The sequence below is a fragment of the Exophiala aquamarina genome (assembly GCF_000709125.1).
Source record: "Exophiala aquamarina CBS 119918 chromosome Unknown aczIA-supercont1.1, whole genome shotgun sequence".
Classification (NCBI taxonomy): Eukaryota; Fungi; Ascomycota; class Eurotiomycetes; order Chaetothyriales; family Herpotrichiellaceae; genus Exophiala; species Exophiala aquamarina.
In genome coordinates, this window is record NW_013550587.1 from 3,530,117 (window position 1) to 3,555,821 (window position 25,705).

At 49.1% G+C, this 25,705-nt stretch overlaps 6 protein-coding genes across 6 annotated transcripts; 3 read left to right on the forward strand and 3 right to left on the reverse strand.

Annotated features, from left to right (window-relative positions):
- Positions 1–3,256: 3,256 nt before the first annotated feature.
- On the forward strand, positions 3,257–8,789 carry A1O9_01258 (uncharacterized protein; the record flags this gene model as incomplete). The annotated part of the gene is made up of 7 exons (XM_013410417.1): positions 3,257–3,420; positions 3,477–4,326; positions 4,378–6,080; positions 6,132–6,485; positions 6,545–7,156; positions 7,210–8,209; positions 8,289–8,789. 7 exons carry the CDS (start codon positions 3,257–3,259, stop codon positions 8,787–8,789), a joined length of 5,184 nt encoding a protein of 1,727 aa, XP_013265871.1.
- A 9,013-nt stretch (positions 8,790–17,802) lies between these two features.
- Positions 17,803–18,527, reverse strand: A1O9_01259 (uncharacterized protein; the record flags this gene model as incomplete). Its single annotated transcript, XM_013410418.1, has 2 exons — positions 17,803–18,212; positions 18,269–18,527. The coding sequence occupies 2 exons, from the start codon at positions 18,525–18,527 to the stop codon at positions 17,803–17,805; spliced, it is 669 nt and encodes a 222-aa protein (XP_013265872.1).
- Positions 18,528–19,324: 797 nt separating this feature from the next.
- A1O9_01260 (peptidyl-prolyl cis-trans isomerase ssp-1) lies at positions 19,325–19,909 on the reverse strand (the record flags this gene model as incomplete). Its single annotated transcript, XM_013410419.1, has 2 exons — positions 19,325–19,846; positions 19,907–19,909. 2 exons carry the CDS (start codon positions 19,907–19,909, stop codon positions 19,325–19,327), a joined length of 525 nt encoding a protein of 174 aa, XP_013265873.1.
- Positions 19,910–20,876: 967 nt separating this feature from the next.
- On the forward strand, positions 20,877–21,212 carry A1O9_01261 (uncharacterized protein; the record flags this gene model as incomplete). The annotated part of the gene is made up of 1 exon (XM_013410420.1): positions 20,877–21,212. The coding sequence occupies one exon, from the start codon at positions 20,877–20,879 to the stop codon at positions 21,210–21,212; it is 336 nt and encodes a 111-aa protein (XP_013265874.1).
- A 489-nt stretch (positions 21,213–21,701) lies between these two features.
- A1O9_01262 (uncharacterized protein) lies at positions 21,702–22,147 on the reverse strand (the record flags this gene model as incomplete). Its single annotated transcript, XM_013410421.1, has 2 exons — positions 21,702–22,003; positions 22,063–22,147. 2 exons carry the CDS (start codon positions 22,145–22,147, stop codon positions 21,702–21,704), a joined length of 387 nt encoding a protein of 128 aa, XP_013265875.1.
- A 1,123-nt stretch (positions 22,148–23,270) lies between these two features.
- On the forward strand, positions 23,271–25,672 carry A1O9_01263 (uncharacterized protein; the record flags this gene model as incomplete). The annotated part of the gene is made up of 2 exons (XM_013410422.1): positions 23,271–23,375; positions 23,435–25,672. The coding sequence occupies 2 exons, from the start codon at positions 23,271–23,273 to the stop codon at positions 25,670–25,672; spliced, it is 2,343 nt and encodes a 780-aa protein (XP_013265876.1).
- Between the last annotated feature and the right edge of the window lie 33 nt (positions 25,673–25,705).

Below are 25,705 nucleotides of genomic sequence, written 5' to 3' on the forward strand. Positions count from 1 at the left end.
GTTTTAAACGCTCCATATTTATAGATACCTAACTTAAGAAACTCTAACTATTTATAGGCGAACTCACCGATAACTTCTTCTTCATAGGTACATAGTATATATACTTCCCCTTCTTCTCCAGCGAAGTAAAGTGCGGTGCGGCTGTACTCGACGTGGTAGATCGTTAGAATGCGTACTGTATAACTCTCGCTGTACGAGGGGTCGAGGAACTATTTAGGCTAGTGATACGCGAGATAGAGGAGTGTGCTGCAGGCTGACTTCTCTCAAAACCTTGGCAGGGTTCACAAGGCTCGCGACCATAGCATCTGATCTTGTGAGCACAGCATTCTTTACTTGCCCTACTAACACGAGAGTATCGTGGCCGTTTCAAGGGGGGGGAGCCTGGGCGACCGTATCTTTCATCGCAGTGGATTTGGGAAATCATCAAAACGTTGAGCTGAGGGTAGAGCATCGGTTGTAAAGGAGTCAATAAGGTAAGTAGCATGGAAAGAAACACATGTATATAGGGATTGGGAAAGAAAGTACGAGAATATTTGTACTATGCCTAATTGCTGCGCACACATCTTTATTGTCACGCAGCCATTTGTAGGTTTTCTGTCTTGGTGCTCTTTAAGATATGTATGCGAGCGAAGCCCCTTTTTGAATTTCGTCTTAGCCTTCCAACGCAATTCATTGGTTTTTCTCCAACGCCACAGAACTCCAGATCGTAATACATTCTCCACAGTGGCCAGAACGACCGCAAAGCTCGTAAACTTTATGATTTAGAGGTTGTCTCTGCGGTTCCTGTCGATTCGTCGGTCGATTCGTCAGTCAACTTGCTCGTGTTTCCAGCCTCTTCAACATCTTCGGGTTTCTCGTTTGCCGTATCCTTCGCTCCGTCCTCCTGAGCGCTTGAACTATCTTGTTCTCCCTCGTTAGCGTCGTCAGTGTCTTCGTCTTTGACTGAAAAGGCCACGCCTAATCGCCCGTCACTGCCAACACTAAGAGCCCAGTCTTGGAACAGGTAGAGCCTGAACAGGATCCCGAAGCGCCTAAATGGAACTTAGATTCTAATCCATTCCTCGGCGTTGCAATGACAATGAGGCCACTGCCAGCTTCAGGCCAGGACCCTCTTCCTGCGGACTGGGGCTGTAATGTTGGGTGTTTCGTGAGGCTCGGAGGGTGATTTCGATGTGTCGACGCGTCGTTCATAAGAGGATCACCGCGTTGTTGAGCTCCTCCTGGCACTCAGAGACAACTCGACTGTTTCTCTGAGAGTTCCCAGCGGACACCACGTGGAGGTGGGAGCTCGTCGTCCGCCTTGCAACACTGATAACATCTTTGTTGATGAACACTACCTTCGCTCTAGGCTCTTTACGGAACCAGCCCCCTTCCTTTTAGGCTTGCCTAAAAGAAGGAAGTCATTGTAGCTTACGATCTTGGCGCATCTAGTGCGTGTGCTGCCAGAACGGATGTTCGGGAATGTCCATTCCGGGAGTCTAAACAGAATTGCTTCCTCGTACCGGCTTACCCATGTCAATCGAGACCTTGCCAAAGCTAAATGACCAGGCTAACCTGTACTTTTGCATTCTTTTAGTTTCGAAGTGCGTACGGCTTAGACCTAATTAGTAGCTGCAACATGCTTAGGGTTTTACCACGCAAAGCCAGGATCGACTATTATGGGATATCATTGAGACTACAATTGCAGTGGACTTGAGGTCAAGCGACTAGATCTCGGCTCCCTATTTACCTTCCCTGGTCACGAGGATCTCGTGCAGTGAGCTGGGCAGCCTACAAAATGCCGTGCATATTCTTAGCGGCCAAAGAAGCATCTGATTTCGTTAACACTGGTCATTGGATTCCTCCATCCTTACTACCATGTCGGGTCGGCACGGTCATCGAACCTAGGACTCTGTCAGAGACACAATTCAAGTATGTCGTCCTTTTGCTAGTGATCAATTCAAGAAGCATGCCTAACAAAAGTACAGTACATGACGATCACAACTCCACACACAGTTTGCGCATTGAGGATCCCCTTATTCCGGCATCTTTGGGCACTAGAGATCTCAGCGTAGAAAGGTCAGCTGCGCTACAGCTTTCAAGTCATACTCAGACCCGAAGTGCTGGTCGTTCAACCTCTCCTGAAACAGAAGCCACCGAGAAACCAAGAAAAGCCGCGAGTGACGGTACAACCTTTGAGGAAGATCTTATCGACGATGCATACATTCAGATAAGCCATAGATGCAAAGTGCAGTCAGTTGCGAAGAGGTGCAACGTCTTCAACGGTGATATAGGTTCCCATCATATATTAGTTGCGCGGACTCATTTCTATGAGGGCAAATCCGTTGAGGAAATGAGCTCGATTTACAATGGTAATATTGGGGTGGAGGAGTTGGTGATGGCCAGTGGGGAGCACCCACGGACGCGATGAGTGTGGAAGAGAAGGTGGTTGCCGGAGATACGAACAACACGTAACGTGTAGTTGGTAAGACGAACTGGCAGTCATTCTGACTTGGTGCCCGTAGTGCACATCTCTGCTCTTCGACCGTAGGCCAATCTAGCCTCGATCGAAGCGCCCAGCAGCCTGGACGCACTGTGGACAGTTGTATGTACAGAGTACTCCGTACTCCGTGCAAGGAATCTCTTACGAGTAGACCACCAACTGGGGCCGTACAGTACTGTAAGACGCCATTTTTAACAAGGGTGCTGTCGACCGCCCCGGTTCAAGCTGCTACGGTTTTCTTGTGGTTGGAGCCCTAGTTCCATATCATATCAAGCCACCTACTGTACGGATAGGTTGATTAATTATGCAGGGGCTTTTGACCAGGGCTATCAGCTTGGTGAAAATAATGTCAAGGCCATATAACATAGGGAGTACAAATGGTCAATTGGGATTAAGATTTCTGTTGCCATGATAATAGACCAACGCTGCAATCCTAAACTTTGAAAAGCTATTACATCCCCTCATTGACAAGATGGAAGAAAGAAGTATCGTGGGCCTGCGCTCGCCAGAAGCAATCACCGGTTTGAAGGCACTCCCTGGCATGGTTCTGAAACCACGACGCTAATGTAGGACTAAAACCGCCATTGCAAATGCAAGGCCAAGTTTTTACGCTCGAACTATCGAATGGCATGTGATATGGACTTTTGAGTACTTTATGTAAATAGAGATTATGCCGAAGCATTTCTGCTGACTGATTTTCTTGGTTATGCCACCTTGGCTATCACCAAGTCTTATCGATTCCAGGGTTTAGTCTTCTAGATATCTTTTCAAGAAATGTTGGCTCGACGCCAGGCTCGAGAGCTCGTGAAGGGGATTGCAGAAGAGCACGGTCACGTCGGTGAAGATGTCCTGCACCAGATTAATGACCCTGCGGTTCGTGACACAATCTCCAAAGCATTGAGCACGAAAGATGGTATAATCGGTTCAGCAGTGATCACGTATGGAGTACGCAGTTCAGACGATTTCACAACGGACACTAACCGGAGTCGATTAGGCTGGCCAAAGACATTTACACAAGCAACTCTCGCTTTGTCTTCGAAATGCTCCAGAATGCGGACGACAACCAATTCACCAAAACCGCTGATACCCCTTTCATATCGTTCCATGTGCACCCTGGGCATATCGTGGTTGAGTGTAATGAGGATGGTTTCCAACCCGAGCATTTGAGGGCGATATGCAACGTTAATCAAAGCACAAAGAAAGGCACCCAAGGTTACATTGGAGAGAAAGGCATCGGGTTCAAGTCGGTCTTTGCGGTTGCCTGGAAAGTACTGATTCAATCAGGACATTACTCTTTCTACTTCCAGCATCGAAAGGGCGACTCTGGAATGGGGATGATTTCGCCCATATGGCAAGAACCCGAAGAAGAGCTTCCTAGTGCACTGACTAGGATCACATTGTTTTTACACAATTCTAGCGATCCTTCTTTTGAAGAAACTCAGCGCCAGATATCTTCGCAGTTTCACGAGCTCCAGAATGCCTTTCTTCTCTTTCTCCAAAATATCAGGAAGATTGACATTACCTTTTATGATAATTACGGCGATGTGGCCACAAAAACCATGCACAGTGTCAAATGGCAAGAGAACCATCGAGCAGAGCTAAAAGAGACAATGATGCAGAACGGTGAGACCGAAGAATGCTCACAATACTATCATGTTACGAAGCATATTGCCACTGGTCTAGCCAAAAACGAGAACAGGGAGTATTCCGACCAAGAAGAGGCAAGGCAAGCAGATTCAACTTCGCAGCTCATACTCGCTTTTCCTCTGACGCACGAATCAACCCCGCTAATTGAGGCTCAGAGCGTCTTTGCATTTCTACCCCTTCGGCAGGTTGGGTTCTCTGTAAGTTTCACGCTTTCCTACATATATCAGAGAGATCTGACTATGATTTAGTTTCTAATCCAAGGCGATTTTGTCACCGAGATAAGCCGACAAGACGTCGTTAATTGTCCCAGGAACCAAGGCCTTCTAGATGGAATTGCAAATGCATTCATCGAAGCTGTATTGCAGCTTTGTGAGCACCACACCCTACGAAACCAATGGATGAGGTACCTTCCTAGCCCTGAATCTATTCACTTTGCACCCTTTTGGAAGGCTCTCGTGGATAAAATCAAAAATCTTTTGGAGTTCACCCCGATCCTGCGTCCTCGGAGCGAAGGCACATTGAAAACAATAAAGTCGCTTAGTAGACTCTCCTTCGAAGCTATGGACAGAGAAGGCAACCCTCTCTTCGATGACATCGAACCACCCGGTTACTTATCGTGCGACTATCTTTTCGATGACCTTGAGATTTTGAAGTCTTATGGTCTTGAATATCTTCACATGGGTAAAGTCTTAGATCGAGTCGATAAAGACCTAAATTCCCGGGCCTCGAGATTGAAATCTACAGATGATCAAGATTGGCACTCGCGTACGGCTAAACTCCTTGCAATGCCCTTTGTGATGAATTGGACGGTGACAACTCAGGAGAGAGTGCGAAGACTTCCTCTTCTTCCACTGCAAAGCGGTGTATGGGTCTCTGCAAACAATGGTCCGGCTTATTATGCAGCCACCGAAGGCGTGGATATCCCGAAAGATCTCGCGCTGAGTTTGATTGATCCCGTTGCCGCAAGAAACGAAGACAGAAAGGCTTTATTTGATCACCTCGGTGTTGTAGAAGCACCAACGAGCCTTGTCCGAGACATGATACATCAAAAATACAGGGAAGTTGCGAACGTGAACGTCGTCAATCTTCGAACATCTCGGAGTCATTTAGAATATCTCTATCTCACTCAACGGCAATTGGATGCTGTATTACCGATCTTTTACAGAATCCATGTTTTCACCCAGGACGGGAGGTCTGTATTTCCATTCGAAACCGACACTTATGCGTCTGACAATAAGCCATATGGCGCAAGGGAACTCCTGAAAAGGGAGGAGCAGGGTCTGAATGGAGGCGACGGAGCACCTGGCCTTACGGTTCCATTCCTCCATCAAGACTATTTTGAGAATGTTCCAGAGGCACCAGTGGGGCATCCACTCAGCTGGCGGACATTCCTAAACCGTTATGTGTTCATTCGCCTGTCGCCTAGGCTGATCCGTAACGCAGGGCAGGACAATGCCTCCTTGTCAGATATCACCTGCTATATTCAACGCCATCGTCCGGAAATATTTATGGCCGTACTTCATCATTACTCGCAGGCAGAAGTCAAAAAGATCGCTGAGAAAAATACAACTGCCAATGAACTCCGGAAAATGGAGGTCCTTTGCAGAGGTGATCGCATGATCGCTCTGTCCGAGACATACTTGCCCACTCCAACGCTTGAATGTCTACAAGCAAGGTTCATGGCAGACGGGGAATTTTTCCCGTTCTTGAAATTGTTGTTTCCGCCAAAGGATGACGCGAGTTCTGATCCTTGGGAATTCTTGCATTCGTCCTTCGGTGTTCGTAGGCATGACGATCTGGATTTCTATCTCGAGATCCACCACAGTATCCTGAGAGAAAATCAATCTGTCGTGAGTTCTGGTAGCCTTGCGAGAGTATTCAATCTCTACCAACGTATTCACTCCAAACTTATTGAGTCCGATAACCGAAGCACCGAACAGGGAATGGTCAGGTATTGATATCTCCAACAAAACATTGAGTTGCAACTGCTAAAATCCTCAAGAGAATTGTTTGAAACGAGATGTGGCGTCCTGCTACTGCCGTCAGAGGCGCCTGGACCCATATGGATTCGTCCTAGCCAGTGCGTTTGGGATGGCCCGAAAAATCTGCTATCTAAATACTCCATCAAAGCACTTTGTGAGACCTTCTTGGCAGCGTCTGAAGAGGCATCGGTTCTTCTGCAAAGCTTTTTTAGAGTAACACTGGGAATCCCCGACTGCACGTGGAAACACCTTGTCGAGGAGATTAAACACCTCAAGGCGATCTCTTGCACAGACTTCGATCGAATGAGCAACCTCTATGTCCTGCTTGAGGGATCACTGAGTAGCAGTGGGAGGTCCGACATTGAAGCGCTGAAGTAAGAATATGTCGAAACCTAGAGTACAAAATACCTAGGACATACTAACCTCGACCCAGGGAAGCCTTCGAAGAAACCCCCATGATATATGTGAATACAAATGGAAGACACTGTTGGCTCAAGGTATCAGAGTGTTTGTGGGCAAGTGCAACCTCAATCAGAGACAGGACCGCCCTTAATGATCACTATGAAGGCTTGGAAGCGTTTTTTGTCACTTTGCTCGGAGTCCCCGAGCTAAGCTTGGATATGGTATTGGATGACCTGGTTGAGAAAGGTGCTCTACGAAAGCCTCAACAAGAGATCAAGGATACTATGTGGGTACTGAACTCCTTCTTATCCTCTCAGACTCCTACCTCTTCGCCAGACAGGATCCTGCGAAGCCGTGTTTTCCCAGTCAAAGACCCGAATGGTCAGGTGACATTGCATACGGCAGAGACAGAGTTTGGAATCATCGACCGTCAACGTCTTGGGGAACTTTTTGCCAAAGCGTGGCTACTCGATTTCACCTTGGAGGAGGTCCGGCTCCTCAGACCATTCCTCAGGTGGACCGGTCTCGAGAGCCGCTTCCTGTCATGCCAGGTCAAAGAAATATCTCAGCACACTGGCGGTGACCCTACACTCATCGGAAATCGTGATCGTGACATTAGTCGGAAATCAGTTGGACTATATCGGTTAAATCAACCCAAATCTTCTCTGGTAGCGAAATTCTAATCTTGTGTTGCAGGATAGCCACCCATTTCAACAGTCCTCGAGTGTCAGAAGCCGACTTTTCTCTATACAGTGTTCTCCGAAGAGCTCGGGTCTACGAAACAGACGGGATTTCATCGCTACTAACCCTGTCACAATGCGGTCGCAACCTGCCGATTGAAATAAATAGAAGTGAGCTTCATATTCGTGAGTACGATGGAGAACTAGAAGTCTATGTTCCAAGAGATATGACAAAGCAGGAATTCTGCTACCAATCCAAATTCCCACGGCGACTTCTTGAATGTATGATGACCACCCCTGACACCCAAATATGCGAGAAGATCGAGTTAGAAGCTGTTCTAGCAGTCACTAAAATTTTGAATGCTAAACCTGCTTCTGTCAATTTGATCCTAGAAGAAGCTGGAATCATGGACGTCACCATTCCGGAAACCATAGGTGATCTAGGCGGAAACGTACAAGGAGGTGATGAGCCATCTAACAGAAGTGTTGCTATAGAAGAAGAGGGTCGAGAAGAAGTGGAAGTCACAATGGAAGACCCTGCGGGGCTGGATACTTCTAGTACTCTCGACCACCATATAAACACACCCACAACACCCCAAAGCGAGCGCAGAATATTGACACCACGATCTATAACGCGCCCGCTTATCGCCCATGGCCGTTCATGGAGTAGACCGTCTCTCTATGATCAAACAACACCCTCTACAGGAGAAATTGACAGTCAAACGTCCAATGCTGCCCCCGCCGTACCGAATCTTTCTCACTTAACCCCAAGTCTTGAAGTCGACGATATGGACGTGAGCGAAAATTCGCAATACGTCGCTTTGCTTGATAAAATGATCAATAGGGCCAGGAGAATGACGATCCCAAGCCAAGGGTCATTGAACATGACAGAATTGCTTCGAGCCTTGCCTGTTACGGACATTTCCACAGCCAATCTTTCTTCCGATGGCTACCCATTCCGGTCTGCAACCCGGCGAGAGCGCGACAAGAAGATCGGTGCCGCCGGGGAACTTTTTGTAAGCTCTCATCAGAATCCGCATTCATCCTGCCTACCACCCACCATGAAACTGAGCTGATACTTTATTCTCAATCTAGGTCTTCGAACTCCTCTCCCATCTAGACCCCCAGTTACCCGCATTCTCCAGAGAGAGCTGGCAGAGCACGATCCGCGAATACGTCAGAGTACATCCGCAATACGATCAACTGCCAGACTGGAGTGGCCGCGAGACGGCGGATATTATCTACTACGACTCTTACAGCGTGCTCACAGAACTGCTGGTCAACGCGGGATATCTGGACCCCGACCGTTGGCAAGGACGGTGCCCGAAGTACTACATCGAGGTTAAATCGACGACGCAACACTGCGACACGCCATTCTATATGAGTAAGGCTCAATATAAGTTAATGAGAGAGCAACAGACTCTCGAAGGATCCCCCAATTCGATTTATGTCGTTTTCAGAGTCTATGATCTTGCGAAGGATGAGCCAGGACTTCAAGTATATATGGACCCCGAGGCGATGAGAAGGAGTGGTGGGTTGGTTTTCAGGCCGGAGACTTGGTCGGTGGTTCCTGGGAAGTGCACAATCGAAAACTAAGGATTCTCCATCTATATCGGAAGGAGGTGATACTACCATGCTGATGATTCTATCCACTCGATGCCACTGCCGAATGCACCCTCGCTGCAGCATGTCTCTTCAAATCCACTGCGAGCTCGACCTCTAGAATCACACATCTGCCACCCTCCACCGCCTCCACAGCCTTAGCAAGTCGTCAGGTAACCCCACAACACTACAGACAGTCCCACCCCCAAATGCGTTGTCACCTGTCGCAGCCTGTACAATCCCTGTATACTTCGGCGTCGGGTCACAACTGACACTCAAAGCTTTACTATTAACTTTACTACCCTCGCTGTAGGGATGAACGACGAGGCGCGTTCTAGCCGTGGCCGTTCAGCATGATGGAAACAATCAGGATGAGGCAGCGATGGGCAATCTAGTGGACTTCCCCGAGAACTGGGATTACGAAAGGGCCGTTTCCGATAATCTAATGACTCTAGTCAAATGACGGGTGCTCGTTCTAGAACAATGATAGTTTATAGAAAAGTCAATTTTGGCTGTCAATACTATATCAAACTGGATAGTCGCAGACTACTAAAAGGCAAAGGAAGATGTTAAGATTCGGCGAGCGCTGGCAGAACCGTGCAGTCACCTAAAGTTTGATATATAGACCTCACTATCAACGATGCCGACCCTTGGTATTTGCGACCATTTTGCAACTCCTTCTCTTCACCTTAAGTATGCTTTTCTTGGGCTTAAATCCTTCTCAGAATACTACACTAGAGATGGTATTATAGAGCTTGTCGGAGGGTTCAGAAATCGGGCCTAAACTCAGGGGATTTTTTTGGCTGACAACGCTACAAACCGTACAACAGTGATTAGTTCTCTAGTAAGAAGATTTCGGTCCAATGAAGGTAACAAGTAACGGTGCAGGCGCTACTTTAACAATATCTCCAACCTAGCCGCCAAAGTCTTAATATAATGGGAAACAAAAGGATCCTTTTGCTGCGCAGCTGAAACAGGCGGAGGGGTTATCAATTCATTCCCAAGCAAGTATTGCTCACTAACAGGCCCTTTGAAGAACATGAGGCACATTTAGCAAGTTTCATAATATTGCGAAATTTATTCGCGCATCACCTCGTCGACGACAGGATTGAAGACTTGTCAGGAGTAGGTTCAAAGATACTTGTGTCTCTTTTGCCGGATGGGAACCTGGAGGGACCATCCCTATGCGTTTGCAAGGTGCCATGCTTCGGGCTGTATAGCCGAAGGCACCCATTCTTGCAAGGGACTTGATGTTTCCTTCACTGGTTGTGGAGTGAGCAATTTTGGGACCCTGTGCGGAAGGAAATTCTGGTGGGGGGTGGTGGAAGACCATACAAGCCAGGTTAACAGTCTTAGCCTGGATGGAGTAAAAGCTTCCCAAAGCGGCGGCAAGGACCACCAAATTCGACAGGAAATTTCCCTGCAACTATGATTTTCTAAGTAACGTAATTCACGGGCTAGTGGGTCACACGGGCTAGTGGGTCAGACCACCACCATAAATACTCTTCGTGCTTGCTAAACTCGCCACAACTAGGCGATCTGCGTCTAAATCAATATTACATAGTTTCGTTTGGTGCTTGACAAGTTCTAGAGTTGTGTCCTGCCATACCACGGCGTCCATAATGCCTCTGAGCGCCTGCGACGCGAATAATAATGGTATCCTCGTCCTCCTCGTCAACCTCTTCTCCCTGCTCTAGACAGACGTCGCTCGCGCTAAGTAGCTTACCCTTCTTAATATACTTCCTGTCGGTAGTCTACTTCCTCTTCTTTACTTCAACAAACGCTTCCAGCTCAGCTATACACTCCTACGCGAGTTGATACGTATAGATAGCGTGCTTAGTAGCCTTAGTAATTTATGCAGCGGCTAGATTTGTCGGACTAGGCGTCAAAATAGTCTTCCTCTTAAGTAATTTCTTTAGCGTACGGACGTGCTTCTAAACCTAGATAACTGTCCGCGGTGTCTCCGGATTCCAGCCCTGCTCTAGCTCCTGGCTCGATGGAAGGAAAGGGGGAGGTGTCGTAGTACGTGGTACTAGCGTTAACTGATCAAGAACGACGCTCGGGTCGAATAATCGCCTCTAAGCGAGCTGTAATGTACTGTATAGGCGGAGAAAGTCACTCTTGTCCACGTAGTATTGATTTAGCCGTATAAGCTCTTTAACTCGTCTTCCGTAGGCTCGCTTAAGCGGCGAGAAGCACGCCACATCAAGCGGCTGGAGTAAGTGAGAAGCGTGCGGCGGTATAAATAGCGTAACAATATCGTGCTTCGTACAATATTCGTCGAACTCAGGTGTATTATGACTATAGTGACTATCGAGAATAAGTAGTCGATATCTACCTCGCCTTGAGCGACTAGTAGCCGGCTTAAATATCTCTTGGAGCTACTATAAGCCTATCTCGTCGTTCGTCTAATCAGTCTCACTGATGGTAATCTTCCAGCTAGAGTACGTATCGTCTTGAACCTCGTGGAACTACTACCCCTAGTGGACCCTTACCAGCGAAGATAATTAATGGATCTAATACCCGGCCGTCCGTAGTACTTATCTTAATAACTATTATCTAGATACGGTTTCTAGGCTGATTAACGACGGGCTTACCTCTTCTCTTAGTTCTAATTACTGCTCTCGCTATAGAGGTTACTCCCATTTAGAAGCCTGTCTCATCGAAGTGCTATATATCGTGATCCACTATACCGTATTTCACGACCACATTTCGTACTAAATTAAACCACTTCTAAATGATTTTCGGATCTTCACAGCGAGCTCTTTGATAGTCCTTCTTCCTAAAGTAATTAGAACGTATATCTGCGCGTCGCTGGATAAGTTATATTGCCCAGTTAACGCCGACCGTGAGTGGTGTTGCTAAGCTACCACGCACGCGTTCGGTATTCGCGTTCCGGTGGACATCGCCCACCCTAGGCGCATATCCCCGGGAGTCCATATCTAGTATCCATTGTACTAAGATATCTTCTTCTTGTTGAGTAAGTTTACGCGTTGCTGCAGCCGTACCGCGCCGGGGAGTAATTCCCTAGAGTCGACACGTCAAGGTCGAGTGTGGCACATCGTACGCGCGCCCGGCGTGCCGAATACTCTCAAAGACGCCCTCTTATATAGCCTTAATGGCTAACTGAATCGTCCCTTCTTGTTGTAATTAAATGGAACTCATAGTGGTGGAGTAAATGACGATAATGACGAGTCCATGGGTGGTGGTGGTCTGACCCACTAGCCCGTGAATTACGTGATAGGTAATGATGGCTTGCTTTTCGGGAGCAAACTTTGCCGCAATGACTTGGAAACGAACATGTTCGGGGACTTGGCCAGGCCCTTTGATATATCTAAAAGCTTCCCTTTCCTCAACCTTGATGATCGTCTCCGTTACACGAGCAGTCAATTGTGGACACCAAAGGCCTTCCTTCCGATTGCAGATTTTCAGTAATGGAGAGCTTGGTGCCGAATTTTAAGGGTCTCGGCGGCGGCATAATGCTTAAGCCAATGGAGAAGGTAGGCTTAATCGCACGAAAAGCCCAGGCTCTATTAAGTCTTCCTTTGAATACGATTTCGCTGATGGCGACGAGTGAGTAGATGTTAAGCCAGGCTTTTGAGAATAAGCCGACGTTGGTGGCATCGGGCTCTCTTCGCGAGGCTCCAGTTGTATATTCGGTATACCCTGGATGATGAATCTGGCGGCATCATTTGTGATTTCTCGAAACTCGGGACCATGTGGATCTAACGCATTCTCAAATGAGGTCGAAGTAAGATGTAGCACGATCTTAGAAACAGCTTTATGTATCTGTAGTAGGAGAACCTCCGGAGTGTTGGCGTGTATAGTGATTTTCTGAGTTCGAGGATATCTATGTAACATCGACTCGAACGCCCTTGACCAGGTTTCAAGAGCCTCTATCACTTCTCGACGTCTTTGTTTGATATTTTCTTGAGTATTATCAGCTGACGGGGCCAATTCCTGGCAATAATTCGATAAGCGCATATGCACGCAACGGAAATTTTCGAGACTTGTCATAGCTTCCTCAACGGATGAAAAGATAGCTGGAAAAATAATAGGCACGTCTAGAGAGGCCTCAGGAGATGAATACTGGTCCCTTAAATCCCCGAGTTCTAGCATTTGAGTTTCCAAACAGCTGAAAAGATAGACCGAAAGTACACAAGCATCAGAAAGCCTTCCGACGCCCTTACTGCCAACCTGATGCTCGTTAATCATTTTGATTCCGGAGTTAATATGCGTTAATGCGGACATATAATGGCCCTGTAAACTCTCGAACATTGCGAAGAGTAAGCAAGTTATTAGTGCCGCATCAATCGCTGTAGCTGATTTAGTGGAGTCAAGCTTCACAACCTCCTGAATAGCTTTGCCATATTGCTGCATTGAAAACTCGAGACCTAACCTAGGCGAATCGTCGGCCTTTTTGTAGTGTTCGTGCAGTGAGCTAAGTGCAACGACCGCATGGAGGACAGCCTTTTCGTGACTGGCTTGTAGCGTATACCTTGACCAAGCCTTGCCTGAGAGAGCGCCCCTAGCTCCGGCGCAGTCCTTAGCTGAAAGAACTCGAGGGCACGGGCCTCTCGTAGAGCTACAGCTGGCTGAGAGCTGGGAGTGTGGGATAGCGGTGCAATATACCTTACAATCCTCAGGTGAGAAGCGATTGATCTAGCTTTGCCATCGTTGGCAATATAATCGCATTTTCGCCGACCCGAGACACATCGTTGGCAAGCCGGGCGACCCTCATCGCACTTTAGATGTCGAGACCTGGTAGGGGTATTATTGATTGGCACTTCTGCTCGGCGTTACATACTTGCATGTCCTGCACCCTGATCTTACTCGGGTTGTTCCACAGCGCACTCGAAGACTCGTAGCAACCATTTCGGGCTAGCAGACAGTAAGGTGCAGTGAAGTAGTTCAATTGAAAATCGATGGTGGACAACCTGCAGTAGTTCTGCCGGAACATCCATATACCAAGATCTCTGTGGGAGCAGCGATATTTGAATGGACCCAAAATTTCGATATGGTTTACATTCCTTAGGCCCCCAATGAAACCCAATCCTACAGTAGTCAAAGCGTAAATTTTATTTTGGCATCTCGTGTATGCCTGGTGCCTAGCACCCTGTATTTCCCTAAGAATATTCTTTTCAAGACTGGCTAGGGTATACGATCTTGCATTAGATAGTGGCTCTTCTGTGGGCGACAAGAACATATTAGGGTCAGTATTGAGATAACAGGCAGCGGTATTTCGCCGAGGAACTTTGCGTATTGTTGGGGATTTGCCATCTCCCCTTCGGGTACAATCTTGTTGTTTGAGCAATACTAACCTGACGCCCACCAATTCACTCCAGAGGAGCGAGACTGGTAGTTTTAAGTGGTAGAAGCAGCCTCCTGAAACTCTCCACGAGGAAACCGCGTGTCGTGACGCCGGCTCGCTCCACCCTCCAGCCTTGCATGCAACGTCACCTTGGTGCCGTTAACCACGCGTCGTACTAATCTCAATATGGTTTCACAATGAGGGGGCCCCAGGACTACAAGCAGGATATCAATTTGTTCTTCAACAACTTCTTGTGGCTCCAGGCACACGGAAGCGTAGCGGATTCAGAGGAGCATGATAAGACAACCAGACGATGAGAAACTAGACATGCAGGCTTTGCAGTACCACTTTGGGCATTCCGAATTGTTTGGCGTAGAAGTTCCTCTAAACTGACATGGGTGGGCTGTTGTGGTGCTCAGGGGCACGCCGTACCTGTTCACCTACTAGTGCCGAAGGTTAGGGAGAGAGCTTTGGTTGTTATTTATCTTGCGGGAGCTGGGCACAGCGATTTCATGGCGAATACGGAACCAGAGCATGGAACTTTCAGAGCCGCAAGGTATAAACATATGATACAAGAAAGAAATTTCTTGGATGCTCCTGAATTATTCTTCATGGTGGCCCGGCCCGGTGAAGATCAGAGGGAAAACTTGTTTCACCGGTCCGGACACTTTAAGGTAATGTCATCTCGTGCGTGGATCTGGTTTCTTTGCTCGTATGGACGAAGTACCTGCATATCCAGGTCACAGAGATGGGTTCGAGTACCTTTCTATTGCTTGCGATAAGGAAGGAAATAGAACCCTCGCTGACGGGAGACCCAACTCGGCCAGACGCAAAGCTGTCGGCAAGTTCGTGGCCGATACAGCTTTGGACCACCTTGCATATACTTAGAGCTTCAATCAGGTGATAGCCGAGCTCTCCTAATTCAACCGCTGCACTCCGAGAGGCCCGCCAAAGGGCGGGTGAGCATCATGCGACGGGTTTGCAGAGGTGGAAAATGTCTGCTCTGTACCTGCATGCCACGAATCATGCCATGCCATTGGTCAACTTCCTCAGTGAGCTCCTCGGCCACAAGATTGTACTGTAAGCTGAGAATTGAAAGCGGGGCTCCTTGTAACACCAATCTTTCGACCGGGGCCATCTTTTGGTGCCACAGCCGCATCATAACTGGGTGGGACCTAACGAATTAGAAGGCTTCCGGGCAAAAGGGTGCGTGAACATTGCACGAACTGGTGTTTGCCAACACTCCATGTCAGCATCATAAGATCGGATGGAACTTCATGCTGCGAATATGAGGAGGCATTCGTATGTCGTGCGATGCATTTCGGCTTCCCTAAATCGGGTCAAGAAGAGTCTAAACTCTACGTGCAAAAATAGGCTATTGCGAGGCAGACGTATCAGGGACATACTGGATAAACTAAAGGATTGTCAACGGCAATCCAAGAGGTCAGAGGATCTGCACCCATCTGGAAGCGGTTCACGGTCGCCAGAAGAGAATCACAGGAGCTCGATTTGTCCTTGGAACACGCACCACACTCATGACTTCAGGCCTCTGGGTTTTCGACCATTGCCCTTGGTCCATTTAAGGCTGGGGAAACTAGACCCTGGATAGTCAGTAATTCAACATGTTGCAATCCTTCTTAGTGGCCACGAGGGCCAACAACGACCGAATGTCTCCAAAATCAGATCTTTGCCCAGGTTATATGACTCTTCGATATCACATAGTTCCGGAAGGTGCACCTTTTGCGTTGGGATCGGAATTCCCGGAGACAATGTGATGACTACCCCGCGGCTGCCTGACCATCCGAATCCAGGAGTCCAAGCTTTTGCTGCAAGAGCAGATGTTTTATTTTTGGCCGAGTATCTGAGACCATGCATTAGCAAGCTAATTGGGGAATGCCGAGGAGAGACAGCCACGTGGAAATGTGTATACACTATCATTAATATCCTGTCAGTGGACTCCTTGGACCGGTGCCCAACGGACATGCGGATGGGTGGAGACCCGTATATTAGTCGATGCGCGAATATTGTAATAAGAGAGAAATGGCAACCTGATAGCGATGTATCGATGAGTCTCGAACCGTCACATCATCAGAATCAATCAGCACAACGGAATCCCAATGACCAGTTCTGAACAGTGCGCATGTAGAGTCTGGAAGTGAATTTAGCGAAGCAATAAAATACAGGGAACTTCATTCGTGGAATTCATCGCATAGGGAAAGGATTCGTTGCCTAGATATTTACCAAGTCAAAGCAAGACTCCTGTCTGAACATGTCGACTTGTGCCTGACGACTTCCCGTCTCTGAGCTTCCAGCCCAGTGGCTATGGAACCCTAAATGAAACATCACATGTAGTTATCATGTGAGTCTCTGAGCTGAATGGATATGGAAACTTGGAAGATTCCGCGCTGGACTTCGAGCTGCAAGGCAATTGGAAGGTGGAAGGCACGATTCTACCCAGCGAGATGGCTTAGGAGCCTGACTTGAGCAGACGAGGTTGTTTGTTCTCTAGGATCCACCCAGGGACGCTACCTTTGGGAAGTGGGTAGCGAAGATTGGGCTTGAGCGCCTGAGATCCTGTTTGCATTGGAGGAATTGACGGCTGTCAAGCCATGCACCCTCCGGTACGAATCGGGATGTGGTTGCAAAAGTGCACGGGCCCATGCACACACCCCCTTGGGGTTTGATGGTGCTGATGCGCACCATGACCATCATTCTTTCGCGGCCTGCGTGCTGAGACATTGGTGGACTACCACTGGCACTATGTACGTGTGATTGATGACAATAACAACCAAGGAAAGCGCGAATTGACCAGAGAAGGTCAAAACAACCGCGCTTCGACGGGCAGTCCCGGTGGGGAAGCTGCTAGCGGCCGTGCACCAACTTAATTTCCTTCGACGGTTGTGAGAAGGCGAAAATCGAGTCTCGTACTCTCTATGGAGTACTCTGTACAACGAGGGGCTATCAAGGATAATTCCCACCTGAATACGAGGTGTATTGCGACCGGCGAACCTGCAACCAGGTCTCTGGGAATGCTCCAAGAACTGCGAATCTTCCCGACAAGTCAGGAAATGCCCAATCGTAAAGAAGTCAAGCTACAATGCGACCTTGGAAACACCAGACATGCAGGCACGTGTGACGCGCGGATCTCCAGACAGGGTTTCCGCATAGGCGTCGAGACAATGAAGCGAGAACACGACGGGAGAACTACATGCTTGACTCTTCTGGCGCCGATATCGTAGAAAGCCCGGCGGGCGCGCGTTGCTTCTGGATCGCATGCCTCCCAAGTACTCACCCCGCAAGCGGGGATCGACAGCGGGCTGGCTTCCTTGATGATCGATGATCAAAAGGAGTGGCCCACAGGACCAAGGGAAACGGTGTTCTAGACTTTCCAGACTCCTAACTCCTCCCAATTGCAAAGCCAATGCTCGGCCCTCACAGTCCCCACAAGTAATTGGAATCTATTGGGTGCTTCATCATAGAATAGTCATTGTTGCACAGCATGGTTTTCTGGCCCACCGTCTTTCCCAAGGGCTTTTTAAAATCCATTTCTTATTAATTCTCTTCGGGATTGTTACACAGAACCCGCTGGCTTGAAATAAAAAAAACCCCGAGGGATGGAAACATGAGTGCCACGTCTCGGCTTACGATACGTCAGGCCACCTTTGCGCATAAAAATAGTGCCTCGGTCTTCACGGTCTAGAGCGCTTCCAATGCCTTGGAAACCTCGAAACTGAATCCCTCAGTGACGATGACCGGCTTCCGGCCGGTTCTAACCGGATGTCCACCCATCAAATCCTCCAGATCCGATTCTGAGTGTTCAGATGACGGCGTTGACGACTGAGACTCGTATTCTAGAATCGTCGAGTCAAAGTCCGGTAGCTCGACATGTCTAGCTTCGTGACACCAAAGTGTAACAGCGGCGTGGAGCTGAGTGAACCACTCAGCGACTGTCATGGTCTTGCCTCGAAATGTCAATATCAATTCGTTGAATCGGCTCAGCCCCGCTCGGGAAGCTTTGTGTTTCCAGTCAGGTAGGGCATCTTCGAGCAAGTAACGTCGTTCAGCAGAGAAGTGGTTGGCATAATTGAAAAACGCTCCCTCGGAATCTGTCACACGTTAGCCCCTTGAGTTGCATGAACACCTGTTCATTGGGCAGACATACAACCTCTTGAAGAGGTGCCAGCTCCCATTGGGAGAGGAACAAGCCGATCGAATCTTTGGTCAAGAAGCTCCTGTAGCCTCTCGTAGGAAGCATAGACTATGGAGGTTGACTCTTGTAGGGTCCAAAGTGCATCTTGTACGGACTCGGGGAGCTGTGAGAGCATTGAGTCTGGGAGTGCGGCAACATGTGAAACGTCTGTAGGATCGTGCAAATGTGGGGGCTCAAGAAATAGAGCATCTGGTGGGCTGTAACCCTTCATGGCGTTGATTTGGTGAAGATGAGAGGTGCAAGAAGTACTATGGGGATCGTATGCAGCAAAGGCTAGCCAGGGGAAATCGTAATTCTGGTAGTGTTGATGTGAGGAGACTCGGTGGTAAATATTGGATAAGTGTGGAAGAGCTGCTGTATTATATACTCGTGACATCGCAAGAGGTCGGGGCAACAGGCCAAGGAGAGAGAGAAGTGGTACATACGTGATTGGTACGGGGCATTTGAGACAGGGGTCAAAGTAGGATTACCTGTTTTGTTGCGGGAGGCTTTGTCTCTTCTAAAGACCTGTATTGGACCGGGCGGAGGAAGCGGTCTTCGTGACGTGACGTATGGCTCAAGACTCGGGAGTGATCACAGGTTGATTGTGACTTGCTATCTCACCATCTGCACCTTGCAATCGCCTCGGGAAGAGCCCATAGCAGAATTGCGGGAGTGAATGAAATTTGCCGATATGGGCATTTCAGAAATGATAGTATGACGCCTTTCTATTCACTGAACCATTTTCTTATTTGAGTTGCAACCGTACCAATGGTATTTCCATGTGTGCTTTGAATCAGGGCAGAGACTAAGCGCACCGGTGGCAACGGGAGCCGTGGAAGAGGACAGTAGGACCCGATACTCCAGAAGTTTCGTTGTCCGGAAGTTCATCCCGGCCGAATCCACCCAGAAATACAGCTGACAACAATAAAGATAGCGTGACCCACGAGTCTCCTCGATACTTACTGAATTCTGCCAGTGAAGATCAGCCATGAAGAATGCGGCGAGGTCATAATCAAAACCGACGACCTACCTCTGAATGAGATGCACGCCAGATGCGGTCTCCACAATCGTGCTCATCTCACCAGGTTGAAGAGCGAAGGCTGCATCTTCAAACTCCTTCTGCATTTGACCTTTGCCAAAGAAGCCCAGGTCGCCTCTCCGACGGGCACTGCTATCGTCGGATTCTGAGACTGCGAGATCTCCCAAGGTGGTGGAGCCCTGGCGGATTTGCTCCTCATAACCTTTGAGTAATGAGATGGCATCTTCCTTGGAGCGGGTGATGTTGGTCTCTCTCCAGCTTGAAGGTCTGCGACTATCTCTGTGCTTCACCAGAAGATGAGCTGCCCTGATTTTGCCCTCAGAAGCGGGGCCGTCAATGCGCGTGGTGGTCGAACTGTGATGTTGGGCCATGTAGACCTTCAACTTGTCGGTGTCAGCTTCCTCCGGGGGTTCCCATCTTGACTCGTGGGTCTTTTGGTTGAAGTAGTAAGGCAGGTTCTTTGAATTGGAATGGCGGACTTCCCAGTTTTGGGGAAGGCCTGTCTCCGACTATGTTTGGTCAGTGTTGTACCAATTGAAAATGGGGAACTATTGTATAGAGGTGTGTACCATGATGAGAGTCAGTGAGGGCTATGCTTGAAGTTGTTTTGGAAGAGGAGACGCAATATTTGGCAAAATCGCTGGGTGGCAGCAGGAGTATTGGGAGGAACGTATTTGGAGTTGATGTGCAGGCTGTTGACAGTGGACACTGAAATAGCGCAGTCGGCGGGGTAAGATCGTGGTGGAGGAGCGGATCTGACTTGTACCGCACAGGAGCAGGTGGAAGAGAAGATAGGCAGTCACGGGGGTGGTTGGTGGTGGTGGCAATGGGTGGCAGTAGCACCCAGTGGTCAAGAGGAGATGGTGAGTCGGTGACTAATACTAATAATAATAAAGAAAACAAGGCGTAACACGTATCTGTCCCTCGTATGCCATACCTTGGGTGCCTTGAGGGGTGTGTACCTCTTGAATACTATTAGTTGAGTCAGTGACCTTAAGTCAAGGACGATGACATGTGGCCACAATCAAGTGACCAACAAATACCTGTTGGGTCGGGGGGATAAGCGTGGGTAGAGGGGCGGTGCCTGGACACCTGCAGTAGTAACTAGTAGACTTCCCGAAGGTCCCTAGAGGGTCCCCTGTAGGAGTGGCAGCGAGTGCCTAAAGTTGGGTGAGTGAGAGCGGCAGGGCCTTCTAGCAATGGCCTTCTGCCATTAGCGGTGCGGGGGAAAACAATAATCCGGAGAGCAGCCATTTCTGCCTGAGTCGCATTCCCCTCACTATGCCTGCCACTACTGGTCGAGGACAGCAGTACCTGCGCCCTCTCAAATTCCAGTTTTCCTTCATATATCAACCACAAGATAGCGCACACTATCATCAATCTCTACCACATCGACGACGCAACCACCCGACCACCCAATTGTCTCGGATACAACATCAATGATATTTATACGGATGATCAACACTCCCTCCATCTGACAGGTAATCCCTCATCCTCCCATCTTCAAAACACAACGGCTCCAACAGTTCCTCCTCAGCCATGTCGGCACCTCAATCTCCCTCGCCCAGTGAAGGCGAAAGCAAGAGAAGCGAAGTCAGCTATCGCTTCTGCCAGGAATGTTCCAACCTCCTTTACCCAAAAGAAGATAGAGCTACCTCGACACTGCTCTACATTTGCAAAGCCTGTCATGCCACCACGACCCATGATTCAGCCTGTACATTCCGCCAGCATCTAGGTGCTAACGTACAAGAGACCGCCGGAGTGACCACTGACGTTGCCAATGATCCAACTGTGGGTTCGGATTTCTTAGCAATGCCCCCTTCATGTACCCTCTGCGGCGACCAGTTGCGATGCAGCCAGTGTGGTGAAGAGTGAAATCGTGGTCTTGCTTTCTGGCTCGGTTGCAGCTCTACTTGACCAAAACTCTGGCTGACCGCATCTCCCTCATACAGTTGCCCCGAACTCAGAAGACTTGCCCACGATGCAACGAGAGAGATGCTGTTTATTTCCAGTCACAGCAGCGGGCTGCTGAAACCGGAATGGTGAGTGATGGTTCATTCCTCCTACTGGGATTCTCTGACTCAGGCGTCGCCAGAAACTTTACTACGTGTGCACGGCCTGCAATCATGTCTACACTGTTGTTTGAGCGTCGGTGTTGGGGCATATCATCGTCATTTTGGAGTTTCAGCATTGCAAGGCGTACAGGGCTCGGAGGACGAGATATGAGTCCCATGAGTCGGTCCACGAGCGGACATCGATACCCCGGAGGAGAATTCTCAGTTGTGGAGCTCTGGTGGTGTTCTTGATTTCTTCTAGTTTTACAGATGTTGATAGCAATGAGATCAGCTCAGCTCATCAGCAGATTCAAATGTGCATGGGTGCCAATGACAGTATCTTGGACCACTTCTTATCTCGTAGTTCGGCACCGACAATACTCGATAATCTCGTTCCGATGGGATCGCCGTTCTTTTGAATGAGCACACATGCGTTGTCACCAAACTTGATCAGTGTGCCGTCTTTTCTCTGCTCTTCTTTTCTCGCCCTGACTACCACCGCATGTCGGATATCGCCTCTTCGGACCTTGTTGGAAATGCCCAAGCTTGTTCCTCCCGGATTGTCAGGACCAAAGCTCCTCTGTTTCTGCACCACCACGATTATCCGGTCGCCTAGAAGAGATAGTCAGATGAAGAGTCTTCTTGATAACGCTGGAGGGAGCGCATGGTACCGATTTTGGCAGGCTGTGTCTTCTTTTTCATGACTGCGACACATTCCACAATAGCCGCACCCGAGTTGTCGATGCAGTTCAGCATCGTCTGCAAGGGACGCAATCAGTCATATGCCCACCAAAACATTCTCCATCGGATGCTCATAGTATCCATACCTTGAGTTGTATCATCGTGGCAGCATAATGTGGTTGCAGAGCCGACACCTTTGGATTGTGGTGGTTGATAGAGGTTGAATCCGTGGAACGGATGATTAGCCAAGCAAGGAAACTTCGAAGTTCGAACTCGAAATCCAAAAGTGGATTTCTGATGGCCCAGCGTGGACAGGGATTGTGATTTGGCGATGCTCGAAGGGAGCCGTGGATGGTGGATGGTGGTGGATGGTGGTGGATGGTGGACCGTGTCGAGCGTGAAACCCTGACCTTTGCCTGTGGCTGATTGATTGATTTGTGCCCCTTCGGGCTTCTAGGGGCTGCCTCTAACCCCTAAAGAGTTGGAGCCGGGTGCGGTTGCGGTCGCGGTGGGCGGGAGCCTCAGGCGTTTTGGGCATGCAGCCAGCATGTTGTGCATTGGCCTCGCCTGTTGTTTCTTGGGTGGCTGGCCTCAGCGCGTCCTTCCTACCAGACGGAGCAGAACTAGCCACAACTACATACTACCACAGTGCACAACTACTACTAGCTACTCTGTCTTTCAGCCCGCCTTTCCCTGCAATGCACGTTCTCCGTACCGTACGGCACTGGGACTGGGACTGAGTAACTCGTTGCTCGTCTACTCTTCCCCCCTCCCCTTCCCTTCACGAACCATTTTATTCATCCGCACTCCTCCCAGTCGACCTACATAATCGCTAAATCTAGAGCTGAACCAACACCCTCCTTATTCCTCCTACACTCGCTAAATTATTCAGCGGCATCAGAGTGCTCGGTATTGCATTGTATCGCTTGACATACGCGACCGCCATGTCGCATTACATTCACTTCCTCCAGACCATTGTCACCCTCAGGCTGGCCTGATCCCACTGCCTCGCATTGTCCACTGCATACTGCCTGCTACCTACTACATAATCTCCTCAGCCCCTTCCATTCATTCATTGTTGGCCCACGACCACCAACCCACGACACCAGGGCTCAAACAACCCTGACCATTGCCTTGCTGCTACCCTCTCTCGCTAGTCTACGCGCTTGAATCTATCGAGTCCGCTCGCTTCTTCACCATGAGTCGCAAAAGGAAAGACCGAGAGCCTGAGAGAACCAACAGACTTTCCCTGGCTGAACTGGCTGCACACGATGATGTCTGTTCAGATGCTCTCGTAGACAATGTCAGTCCACCATTTCCGTACTCGTCATGACGGCTCCAGTTTTGCTAACCTTCTCCTAGGCCTTCTACAAGTCGCGCATACGTAAGAATCGGACAAAACACATTCCAATCCGAGGTATCAAAGAAGACGAGGTTCCACAAATCCTGCTCAAAAAGGTCATTGTCGAGAAGGACCTTGCCGGGGCTGAAAAGGCTCTTCTCGCTCTTCCTGGGCTTAAGAGGTACAAGAAGAGTCTACGTTCCAAAACCGAACAAGAGCATTTCCAGTCTCATATTCGGAAGTATATTAGCATGTACAGCACCGACTGTGCCTGGGAAGTCTCCACAACGAATCGCTATACTATCAACACCTACGAGGCCGCTGTTACTGCTCGACGACGTATTAAGCAAGGTGACAAGGTCAAGTACCTGATTGGTACTCTTGTTCCTCTAACCACCGAAGAGTCAGCTGATCTCGATATGACCAATCGCAATTTCAGTATTGTCGTTTCCAGTCGCAAGAAAAACTCTTCCATTTTCCTGGGTCCCGCTCGCTTTGCAAATCATGATTGCGATGCAAATGGTCGTTTGGTTACAACAGGTCCTGACGGTATGGAGGTTGTGGCTATGAAGAATATCGAAGTTGGCGACGAGATCACTGTTTCCTATGGTGACGATTACTTTGGACCCAACAATATCGATTGCCTGTGCCACACCTGCGAAATCCTAGAACGAAACGGCTGGACCTCTAAGGCAGCTTTACTCGATAGCAGAAGCCAGGATTCAACTCCTGCTCCTTCTAGGATGGCCAGTGTCCCATCCCGTGGTCTTAAACGAAAATTCGAGTCAGATTTTTCCTCATTTACCTCTTCCTCCACCCCGCCTGCCAAAGTCGTCAAGACCACACAGTCACCTTCAAAATTACAACAGTCTTGGACACCACCCACTGCCCCTGAGTCTGAGCGCCCAGAAGACAGTTCCACTAGCGAAGTCTCAGAGCCAACAGGAGCAGTACCAATTTCGATCCCCGAACAAGGACCTGTGCTCTCCCCGCCGCGTAGCCCGCCCCAATCAATCGAGCGCGATGTCCAAGTGACCAAGGCTGCAACTGCTCCTGCCACAATTTCTGATATCGTTCCTCCATCTCAATCCACCGAGCAGGGCTCAGAGAGTAGTGTCAAATCAAAGAGCGGAGATCGGGAAAGCAAAATGACTGCCAGACTGTTGGGCAAGGTGTCGTCTCGAGCACCACTTTCTCCCGCGCCAACCTCTCCTTCCAGCCATGGCTCTGCCGTCGAAACTGCTGCAACAACCCACTTACCTGTGGAGGTTAGCACCATCGATCCTCCTGTGACGATCAAAATCGAAACGACCGAGGTTACGAAGGTGGAGGCTGACGAGGACACTGAGGACACTATCGTCGTCTCTGCGACTCGTCAAGATTCCACCCCATTGAGCGAGGTCCCTTCCGATCTCGTGGGATCGGATGAATCTCCAGATGCTGCTGGAGAAATAGCAGAACCAACTGTTCAACCATTTGTTCCCCATGTGATCTCCACACTCACCACTACTACCATCACGAAGGATGTTCATAACCCAGATGTGTCGGTCCGAGCCTCAGAACCTCATGTACTACCTTCGATAGAACAAGCTAGCACGTCTGTTACTAGAGCCAAACTAACCGTTCATCCAGTTACTGGCACCATTCGCATTGCGGGTGATTACATATTGACACGAAAGCTCCTGGCACAGCCTCACGACCGTTGGGTTCAGTGCCACAACACTAAATGCTATGGATTTTTCATCCAGCCCAACGGTTATCAAACTCGAAAGGAGTGTCCTCGTTGTGAACGTCACAGTATGCTTTACGGTTTTCCATGGCCAAAGACGGACCCCGATCCACGAAAGCTCCTCGAACGAAAAAGTCAAGGCAAGAAACGTGATAATGGTTCAGTTGAATATAGTGCATATCGACGCAAGGGCCGCTGTGGTAAAGGTACGTGGGTCGAGGGGGGTGGTGACGAGGAGGAGCGTGTGATGGATCACCGTACAATCCATCGCTTTGTCCTCCCAGAGGAAGAGAGAGAACTTACCAGAAATGGCCTCTTGAAAGAGGCAGAGTTGGCTCGCGAAGCAGGCGACGTGGCGCTCGCAATGTTGGAAGCCAAATTTCGCGCCGGATCAAGAGGCTTTGGTACTGAAAGTGCAGCTAGGGATGGAAGTGAGAGCGGGCCTGGCTCTGCCACCCCCGATGAGGCTAGGAGAAGAAGCAATCGTTTTGTCACACGCCCTGTTGGTGTTTATACAGACAAATATTAGAATTCTGTGGGGATGAGGCGCAGAGATGAGTTG